The sequence below is a fragment of the Ambystoma mexicanum genome, chromosome 8, assembly GCF_040938575.1.
Source record: "Ambystoma mexicanum isolate Mex_15411 chromosome 8, UKY_AmexF1_1, whole genome shotgun sequence".
In the NCBI taxonomy this organism is placed as follows: Eukaryota; Metazoa; Chordata; class Amphibia; order Caudata; family Ambystomatidae; genus Ambystoma; species Ambystoma mexicanum.
Genome location: NC_090929.1, coordinates 1426448561 through 1426459778, shown reverse-complemented (window position 1 = coordinate 1426459778; position 11218 = coordinate 1426448561). Strand labels below are relative to the sequence as shown.

At 46.1% G+C, this 11218-nt stretch overlaps 1 protein-coding gene across 1 annotated transcript in view; it reads left to right on the top strand.

The window, feature by feature from the left end:
• Positions 1-1012: 1012 nt before the first annotated feature.
• Positions 1013-11218, top strand: part of UBTD1 (ubiquitin domain containing 1) — a 377210-nt gene continuing 367004 nt past the window's right edge. The window contains exon 1 of the mRNA XM_069611572.1: positions 1013-1882. Within this exon, the coding sequence (XP_069467673.1) occupies positions 1798-1882 (85 nt within the window). The 5' untranslated portion in view covers positions 1013-1797. The remainder of the gene's footprint in view (positions 1883-11218) is intronic.

Genomic DNA, 11218 nt, shown 5'->3' with positions numbered 1-11218 from the left:
GATGGGCCGCAGGTAGTGGTCGAAAGGGTTTGCAGTGGTGGCAGTGAGTCTTCTGATCCGAGGGTTCGGGTTCTGATCCAGTCCTTGGCGGAAGTCCTTACTCAGCTTCGCTAGATGTTCCTCCAACCGATGTGCAGTTCTCTGTGAAGGTCATCTGTCCTTGTGAAGAGTGGAGCTCCAAACATGTTGTGGATTACGTGAAGATTCTTGTAGCAGGCCAGACTGGTATATATATCCTGCAATGTAGAGACATTTTTTTTTTTAGGGCGAGTAGCGTGATCAATTAAAACTGCAGAGCCCAAAAGTGTTTCTTACTGAATCACAATATGACATATTTAAAATCTAAAATTGTGGCCATGCTTATGTTCCCATAATGCTCTTTGCTTTTATGCAAATCGCCAGGATTGGATTATTTGAAGAGATACAGTAACCTGGCCTGGGACCACGCCCCTAGGCTCCACCCCCACTGTCCTGCCCCTCCAATGATGAGAGGGTTCTCCCATTACATTTTTTCCTATTTCCAGCACTGTGCAGATCCGGATAGTGAGGCAGAAGGCCTCGACTGAGTATGGCATGGAGCTTATGAAAAGGGAATCTGATTGTCAGATTACCCTTGCAGAGATATTGTATTACTTTAATTAAAAAAGGCAGGGCTTTTACATCCTTGCCGAATGGCATTCCGGCACAATCATATTTTGAAAGGGTTAATCAGTATTTCTGGCGAATGGCACTTGCTTTCGGAGAGCTGTTCAGTCTTATTTCCATTAAACTTTAAATGTCTGCTGCGAGTTGAAAACTGTGCAGCGGAGGTCTGCAGGGGGGAGGGCTGGATACATGTGGCAGCAGCAGCAGGAGGTGACTTTTCCGGCTACGTGAATAAGACGCGCTTGGAAAGCAGAGAAGAGTCTCTTTGACGAGAAAGCACATGAAATCCCCCGCTCCTCCCCCACGGAGGAAGACGCAGGGGAGTGGGACGTGGGATGCGGGAAGCACTCGCAGCAGGAAGTCACTGAGAAAGTGCTTAGGGTAGCCAAAGCCCAGATGTGAGCAACATTACCCACGCTTGTATGTTTCACGTTACGCATCGGTGGCATCACAACATCCGAGTGCAGGCTCAGATTGCACACACCCAGTGGAGGAGGGTACGATGATAAGCCGGGCTCCTGAAGAAGTCACATGGCTCACCTGAGGAGGAGGAGCCCCGAGGAGAGAAGAACTGGCAACAAATGTTAGAAGTCGTAGTCCGGAGAGCCGAGCGCGGGGGATTCCGGCTCAGAGACAGATCGTAGAAGGGAAGCCCCGCACTGGGAATGTGTCCTCCAGAGTGAGGTGGTGGGGATCCGACTGTAGGAGGACGAGCCTCCTGTCCCGAGCCTACGAAGGACCCTGGGGCTGCGACTGAGCCGGGGGAGAGCCTGCTGAATCCAGGGCTCTCTCTAGCCGAGAGTGAGTGAACCCGAGAGGGGCGGTGGAAGCCGAGTGGAGACGTCCCGGGTCGCTGGTGTCTGCTGTAGAGGCTCTACCTTGTACTGGCCCGAGTACTCGTTACAGGGGCCCCTGCCTGTTTTAGTGGCGATTGTCTGCTCGTGCCAGTGCACCACTGGCTGGCGGCTCCTGGGCCCGTGTGTGTGCTGCGGGCACTCCCTGGCGAGAGTTGGTTTCACTTCCAGTTCCCCGTTGCACTGCAGGCGGCGTCCCTCGCCCCCCAGGCCGCTCGGATTACTTTTGGAACGCGATACTAGTCTACGGCTCCCCAGCTGGGTTGGGACATGTCGAGTCCCGGGATCTGAGCCCACCATGGGAGGCTGTGTGGGGAGACCTCCTCGCGGGGACAGCCAGCGCACCAGGGGCAGGGCTACTGGACACCCCCGCAAGAGAGCAGGTAAGATGAACTGGGAGCTCCGCCGCTTTGGGGCGGGAGAAGTGGGGCACCAGCCGCTGTTGAGCATCCTCAGCAGAGTCCAAGCGCGAACACAGTGTTGGGTCCACCACCACCACACGAGAGCAGTTGGGGTCGTGAGTTGAAATGTCATGGCAGGTCGGAGTAGTATCCAGCTCAGCCACCATAGGGGACCTTGATCTGATGAGTTAAGGCGGGCATATCTCACTGGGAATCCATGCACCACCCCCTAGAAAGAAGCTGGGGACCACTAAACTGGTCAGAAGGTCGTAGTGAAACAGACTGGAGTGTCCACCATGACTGTGGGAGGACCTGGAAAGGTGTGCAGTGTGGTCATGAGGACACAGGATGGGTATTCATAATGCCGAGATCGCCCGAAGGGGGTTTAACTGCAATGCAACACCAACAAAGGGATCAGTGGGAAAGAGGGTTCACATTTAGCTTCCTCCACCCACAGGGAACCTCAAGATGCGGGCAAGAGGTGGGGCACTGTGGAGATCATATGTTACAACCAGACGGTACGTCGGAACCCAAACAAGGAGAGGGATCAAGGGCACAGCTGACATTGCAACCTGAGCCATTCAATGTGGGGACATAGGAGAAGCCAGGAAAGGGATTGGGGATAGCAAAAGTCAGGGAGTAACCATGGGGTCCATTTGTTTTACAAGTTGAGAGCACAAGACTGTCTATGATGCCACAATAGCACCCCTTGCCACTAGAGTACAAGTAAAACCATCTTTATGCACCCCAACATATCACTGGCAAGCCCGTGCTGAGGCCATTTGAACTTTTATTTAAACCTCTGTTGACACATTCAATAAATGTAATCCTCGGTTCCAAAATCCTACCAAGAAAAAATATCCAGCAGTCTTCTCACTGTTCAACCATTCATCACCCGGTCTTGGGTGATAAGTGTACTTCTTGTTTGTCCTCCAACAAGAGTCCAGAAAGACCACAACAGTCTGGGTATCCCAGCTAGTGTCATTTACTCCCAACAGTCAAACCCACGTGTAAGTACCCTTTATACATCAAGAATATAGAAAAGATCATCCCACCCTTGAAATGGGGCACGGGCAAAATGGGAAAGAGATTTGGTGAAAAAGTTGCAGGATATTCAGTGGTAGAATTACTGTCTCTTCACTAGGGAGTTATTGATGAATGTAAGATACTGGCTCATACAATTCAAGATATTGAATCAGCCATATTACACTCAGGCTAGGCTTCCAAGGTTCTCGCCAGAAGAGAATGGCCAGTGTATATAATGCGGGAAGGTAGGGGCGGATTCGTTTCATATGTTTTGGGGCTGTCCCATGATCCTGAAATAGTGGACCAGAGTTTGGTGAAATGGTGGAAATTCCCCCGACGCTATCCCATTTTAAGTATCTCCTTGGAGACATTGGGAAGGTTTCAACAACTGTAAGAATGTTCTTTAATGTTGCATGCATTATTGTGAAAAAAAGTATATTTAAATATTGGAAGTAAAAAAGGAGTCCTGTGTGTATCGAATGGCGTAAGGATCTTTCATATGCCAATGAGCGGGAGGAGGGATATGTGGCAATGGTTGTGCCTACATGTAGAGCAAAGGACACCTGGGGTCTGTTCCATGCCTACCTAGCACGTACTGAAGAGGACGACTCTGAGTCGTAAGTACCCAGTGGGGACACGTTTGTATTTATCACACCCTAGCAGGACATTATTAGAGGGGGGACCACACTACCGATATGAAGACATTGCAAATGGTCTGTATGTATAGCCACAATTATGTCGATACACATCATGTCTGTCTGGTTAAAAAAAGGTTTATAAAAAAATACTCCCACCCAAATGAATTCCCACTGAAATGCAACTATCCTTTTCATCCGGTTGCGAATGGGCTATTGTATGGCAACCATCCAACTTTACAATGCAAAATATGTGTAACCTGGTCGATTTGACCTTTTCAAGAGGCTTCGATGAGCCACTCACTTAAGTCTTGGCTGGAAGCTGCGTCTGCATTGGTTGCTTTGCACCAACAAGAGACTTGGTCCACCTCTTTTTCAGATTCTCTCACACAGTCGAGGATAAATTGCTCCTGAAATGGGATTGCCAAAACATGGGTGTCCACAAAACTCTTCTCACTCCCCCCTAGCACCATCAGCATTTAGTTCCTTATGTAGAATCAACACGCAGCTATACAGAACAATTTCTTCCCGTCACAATCAGTTTATTGATCCATCCTTCAGTTGATTCTTGGACTTCCTTCAGATGTCTTTGCTCAAGCATGGCTGAAACAATGTCTTCTGCCCAATATGAACACTAGCTATACATATACCCCTCTGGATTCCGACATATCGATTAGCCAGGGTGAAAATGATAATCCTGTGCTTTAAGGCACAAGCCCAAAGTTCCACACTCACATTATACACCTCGTGATTCCATTCCAGCAGCGATGAGCACTAATTTTGTTAGAATTTGCCCGCTAATCATTGTGAAAATCCCTACTGTAAAAATCAGTTTTGGGATAATTAACCAGGGCTTTAATAGACCTCCAACATTATTTTTTCTTGTTTCTAGTAGCTAATTAAGACACCTTCCCTAACAAGCAAAACTCAATTTCCAGCACAACTGTGCACTCATTGCTGTTTATAGGTACAAAAAATGTGTGATTGCATATCGCATCCCGAAAAACTTCCCGTCGGTACCATTGTTCAGCTCTCCTCTAAACTTGGTGAGAGGAAGCCATCCTTCCACATCTTAAGAAAGCCAAGACATTCGCTCTCTTCACCACTTGCCATTTACTCATTAGAAAACCCACATGCCCAACCACCACCCACTGTTAAGAGGAGCACTTGCGTTCATGCAACTCGGGCCATTTCAGTTTCTAGGAGTTAACTGGATCTTCCCACTTGTTAAACACTTAAATTCGAGCGGCAGAGGGAACACTTCAGAATTCATTGAAGTGCCGAAGTGTACCTACAATGCACATCTTCCAAAGGATGCGCCTAAGGGTACTCCGGGGATCCAGCTACAAAAGTCGCTAATTGCACATATGGGGAACCAAGACTGCAAACTTTGGGATTCTGCAGATGTAAATGGGTTATACACCAGAAAAAGAGGATGCGGGATGGATTTGATGAATCTAACGTCCTCAAATGCACACAGACAGACTAAAATGGGAGCCGTAACTCGGAGTTGTCGCCTCTCTGACCATCACAGTCGATCATACTCGTATAATAAATGGCAATCTGAGACAAGCACACATACTCCCTTAAATTGCTCACTCTATTTGTTGCGGTGACAATGTTGGGGTGTGATCTACACAGTAATTTAGGGCTCGACCGAGCATGGATCAATGGAAGTGGGGTGTGTATTACCTTTGGTGATCCTGTCTCTTGTTGTTTAATTTTTGTACAATAACTGAACGAATTTTGGGGCAAACGTGGCAGTCAACGGAGAAGAAATTATATGGTTCAGTGTAATGCACACTGAGAGAAATATCAGAGGTTGGTCTGGAAACTACACTATCGCAAGATCCAAAAAAGCATTGCATTTATACGCACCACTAAATTACATACATGTATGCCCTTCAGGTGGAGGATTTGCTGGAGGGAAATCCCCCACTTTAACAGCAAAAACGTGACGAATTACTGTGTGTGTGTGGAATTAGCACACTCTGCAATTCCTCCAAGTCCCCATGGAGTCCTAGGGTTACAAAGGAAAGGGACCGGCTCTGCAAGCAGAAATTCCGCTGGAATACGTGGTGCTAACTTTAACAGTTTGGTGGTAATTCTATTAGTGCTAAACTCGGTTTGATGTCCTGTGAACCATGCATTCTTGTTCTGTCAAAAACATGCAGCTGTTTCAGGTAATCTGCTGCACCTGGACGGAGCAATTTCATTATTTTTATTTTTAAGACTTGTAACTGATTCATAATCAACTTTTCATGAAAGTATGTTTATACTCTGCAGAAGTGCTGAACAGTCTTCTTTATAGACACTAGTTAGTTTTGTTTGGACCCACGTTAGGAATGTTTTACTCACCTGCTCAGTGATCTAAATGAATGGAACTGTTTTACTCTATTGGCAGCCGGTAAACCCAAAGGACTTGGTGTAGCTCCTTTCCATGAATGCACCCGACCACGCAGGATACACAATTAGAGCTACACTAAAAAATAACTTCAGTCCACTGGTGATGGGCGCTTGCTCTGCGGACTTAGTATCAAAATGTGAGTTCATTGAGAGACTTGAGTGTGCATTTCTAGACGGGATTTTCATTTCCCTGGATGGACAGGGTTGTGGAATATACACGAAGCCCCTCCCCAATCATATGTTTAGAGAATTAATCCATTTAATCTCTTTCCCTTCCCATGCAAATGATTGTGTGTCATCAACACGCAGTCTTTGTCTTTGAGTGCAGGGCAATGTGTTTTCTTCTTTTCTCATGAGGCAGTCCTCGCTTCCAAGCTCTGTCTGGTTCTCTCTATCATGATGTATTACTTTATTTGCAGGTTTGTCTGTTGACGGAGGCAAGGTCTATTTTTCTACAGGTGGTGTGCAAAAAGGCTTGTTCTTGCTAGTTGCTTGGCGACATTTGGGGTGTGCAGATAACAATGGGCGGGAATCAAAGATCATTATCCTCCTATGAGTGACTCGTTGTTTCAGAAACCACCTGCTTCACTCGATGGCCCTACCATCTCCTGCAGTGGAAGGAAGTCTCCACGATACGATGAACACGCACCAATCTAGAATCAGCCAAAGACTACAGTCATGACATATAATACTTCCTGTCACAATCGGTCAAGAATTCTGATGAGGATTCAGTTGTGATCGAATGGGAAACTTGCTCTATAATGAGAATCTTAAAGAGCAGCACAAATGTCCAAAAGTGGTGGGGCAAATACTGCCATCAATGTCCCAGACGAGGCTAAAGAGGAAATTAAAAGGTTAAGACGACTTATTTCTCCACCACCTGGCCCTAGAGATCCTCAACACCCGAACACTTGTGCTCCAGATTTCAGGAGAAGGCACCAAACTCGGACATCTTTACGCACGTGGCTAAAATGAGGCCAACAGAGGGTTACAAGTACTCAGGGGCTGACACTTGATTCCCCAGCACCAGCTCTAAACACCCTCAACATCCACGGTAATGTAGACGTTTGATACTAGGAGGGAGCCCTTCAAAAGGGCAAGGTAGTCTCAGCAAGCCCATGTTTCTTACTATCTGCCTATCTTACTATCTGCCACACAACATGGGCACAAGAAAATCGCAGGAGCCACCCATACGGCACACAGATGCAATTATCAATGCTATTCCGATATCATGCAAACAGCTCAGAAACTTTTTACAGCAGAGGGTGGCCTGCGTCGTCGCTGACCTCATGTCCTTCGAACGCCTCCATCCTTCTCGAGGATGCAGTCGGCGTCGGTATAAATGGCATGCACTGCGCTCGTTGCCTCAGTTAATTTTCTTTTCCTCATCAACAACACAAGCAGTCTCAAAGATGAGAAAGGCGTGAGCAATAACGGAGAGGAAGGTTTAAATCACATGAATTCTTCTGATGAAGGGGCGATGAGGAATACATGGGAGGTAAGTTCAACGGACCCTGGGTGGAGGGCCTCCTGAGCTCTCTAGATTGGCCAGAAAATGCTTATACTCTTTGGGATCCTGAGACATGGACAGCACAATAGAGAAGACAAGGTCATTAAGAGTCCAAGATTACAAATGTCACCGAGGCAAACAACTAAATCTGCAACAAATTGTTCTAATGGTACGGAGCAGAGGTCAGAATAACCAAGCGGGTATAACTGGGTCTAAACAACTGGGAACTTTCCAAATGTTGAGCATCGAGCATTGTAACTTCAGTGTAAATACATAATTTCTTCCATTGCCTGCGTGTACCACGTTCTGTGGTTTAGTGCATTATACTGCATTCAAGCACTATGCCTTTTTCAGAATTTGCAATGGAAGGTGCCAATATTCGTGCTTCCCAGTTTTTTGCAGACATTGTGGAGCACCAACCCATAGTTTCCTGACACTCCCAACTGTTTTTCTTCATTTTATCCTAGAATTTTATTTTCATAATTTTTTTAAAATGGTTATTTATCCATGTGGGGAACGGAAAAGGGCCTTCAGGTGTGTGTGATTCTGGTCAATTGCCTGACTTTGCCTGACGCTTGTGGTGGGACATGTCAGGTAAACGGCTCTGGTGTTTGTCGTTTTTTGTGGCGTGCAATGTTCTGGTCAGAAAAGGGGTGGGGGACGAGTGTTTGAGTATCCTATGTGGCAGGACGGGAAAAAGGTGTTATAAGAAGGGGGAATTGTATTCTTCGACCTAGGGGGTAGGTTATTTCGGAAGGGTACTTGTGGTGGGGCTTGTGAAATTAATAGGCGGGATCATGGGAACAGTAGTGTTTAGTCCATGCTGACTGTGAGTTCGGAACATAATAACCAGAGGGACATGGTAAAGAATGACCGGGAGTAATCGGGTAGGACACAGGAAAACAGGGGTTCTGGGAGAGCTAATTTCTGGGTGCAACAGGGTTTGGGATCCTAGGGGATTGGTTGTATATGCAGGCATTGTTGGATCTAGGCAGGAGAGATTCAATGGGAGGAAGGGAGGCAGACGTCGTACAGCCCACAAAGGACTCGGGGATCTTGTCCTCCTCCTCCTCCCTCCTCGGTATAATACTGCTTCTCACCTGGGGTATTTCGCTGAGCACAGCCCGGGCTCCCCCATCCAGGTGATCCTCTCCTCCTCTCCTAAGGTTGGGGTCTGAGAGCATCAGCCCTTCCCATGTCACCTGAATAAGGGATTCTCAAGGTCTGCCTGGGAGAATGCCTTCAGGTTTCTCACGTCACTTCTATTCAATGGGGATATCCTCACAGTCCCTCTTAAGACGACATTTATGGTGACCAGATTGTTATGAGCCTGAATGGACAGTCTCCTCAAAAGGTAAAGCTTCATAGAGGGTTCTTATTATTTTTAGCTCTGTTAGCTGGCAATGCCAGAGATGAGGTCTTAATTGGGGACTTTAGAAATTCAGCCGAAATTGGGGACAGTGTTTTCTGTAGCTATTGACGCGTCAGTAAATGGCACGTTTTCTTGTGGTGAATCCTCCAATCTAATGCAAACTTTGCTTGGGAAGGGAACTTGTAATCCTTTAAAGACTTCATAATGAGGTTGTGGGTGTAGTTTCGAGTTTCCAGCTTGTTAAACCTGGGGAACTTAGGTGGTTTCTGTACTTTTACCAACATTGTATTATCTTAGGCAAACCACTTCCTCTTCCTGTGTCTCAACTCGAGTCTCTTCCAGAATTAGGAATGCATAGTAGAAGGCTGGTATAAAGCACTGTGTATAAAACGTGACCATTCTGTTCAGCCTGGAAGCAGCAAGAAGTGACTTGGATGCAGTTGTGGCATGCAAGTGTTCTCACCTACTCACCTGGGCCGGACCGGGATTTCATGCATTCGTTTACATACCACACATTATTTTGCAGTTGCTTGTGTTATTTATTTGCTTTGAAGTGCACACCACAAACGAAGTTGTATTTTGTCACTTAGTGCACCTCTTACCCACCATGGAACGGAATGTTAAGTTATGTTACTTGGCATTTATATGGCACTCTATAAATCATTGGTATGATCTCAAAGCGCTACTAGGTTGAACGTCCTCGAGGAACCGCAGTTCAGGTCAGTAGAGAGAGGTGGTGTATTAGGGTGCGTGGGTGCACCAGTTATGTGTGCAGCTGATGTAATACCTGTATGGTAGCTGCATCCTAGCGTTAGGTGTGGTGTTGAAGATATTATTTTGGAATGTGTCCAGTCTGGTGGGTGGACATCCACACTGGGATTGGCTGCGTTAGGCATGAAGGACACTTATGTGAGCAACTATGCCGGAATGTCATCGGATAGCTGCGTTTTATTAGGGTGTTGAGGTGTTCATGGGGTAGTGTTCGTATGTGAAGAGCTGGGCCGAATTTGTCGAGGGTATAGCTGTGTTCTAGTTGAGTGATGGTGTATAGTAGAGAGTGGGTATAATGATGTGATTGTTCATCTTATTGACATACAGACACAGTGACAGTGGGCAGGGCTTACGTTGACAGGCGGGGGCATACGGATATATAGTAACAGCATGGGGATAAGAAAGCAGAGTGCACAGTGATACATGGGCACGTTGGGCACACATGATGACGAGACGGTTGGGTAATACATTGGGATACATAGCAACATTATGGGAACAGGATGGCAGGGAGCTCTGCTACATACGGACACACAGTGACGGGGGCGTGCTTACAGCGATAGTGGGGGACATGGGGAAATACGATAACCGCATGGGGAGCAAGAAAGCAGGGTACACAGACACGTGTACGATGGGCACACACGGGAACTAGAGTAGGGTAATTCCATTCTGTCTATTCATCCGATTAATCTAATCCATGCCTCCATCCATTTCTTCATTAATTCCATCTGTCTGTTCCATCGATGCATCAATTGAATTGAATTGAAATCAATCCATTTCTTTGTCCATCCAATTCCATTCCATTCATCAATTCAATATACATACATTCTGTTCATTCCACGTGCATCCATGCCGTCTATTCCTTCCTTTCATTCCACATGCGTCCATCCATTCCAATCATATTATCCCATCTTTCCATTCCATCCATCCATTCTATCTCATCCATATTATCCCTACTACCAGTTTCATCCATTCTATCCGTTTCATCCATTCCACCTATTTCATCCATTTCATGTATTCTATCCATTGCGTCCATTCTATCCATTGCATCTATTCCATTCCATCCGTTCTATCCATTTCCTCCATTTCATTCATCCTATCCATTGCGTCCATTCCATCCATTGGTTCCATTCCACCTACTCCATACATTCCAACCATTCCATCCATTAATTCAGTATACATATATTCCATCCATCCATTGCATATACATACCTTCCATTCATTCCACATGCTCCCGAGCTGTTGCGCGATATAAAAATCCGAATAAATCCATGCCATCTATTTCATCAATTCGTTCGAAATGTCTATCCAATTGCATCCTTTCCATCTATTCCATTCCGTCCATCCATCCTTGACAATATATAATGGTAGTTGTACTGAGAATTCCCTCAGGTATTTTTGTGGTTTATGCAGATTCAAGTACATTTTTGCTGTGATTTTGTTACAAATCTCCTTTCTTTTATGGAGTGGGTCTCCTCCATACCCCTATTTTAATCATACTCCCCACCACCTCTAGTTATCCCTTTCCCTTGACTTGCATCTATTTTTTTCAGTCGCTTTCAAAATGGTGTTTCGAAATCCTCTTTTTTTTGGGTCCTTTT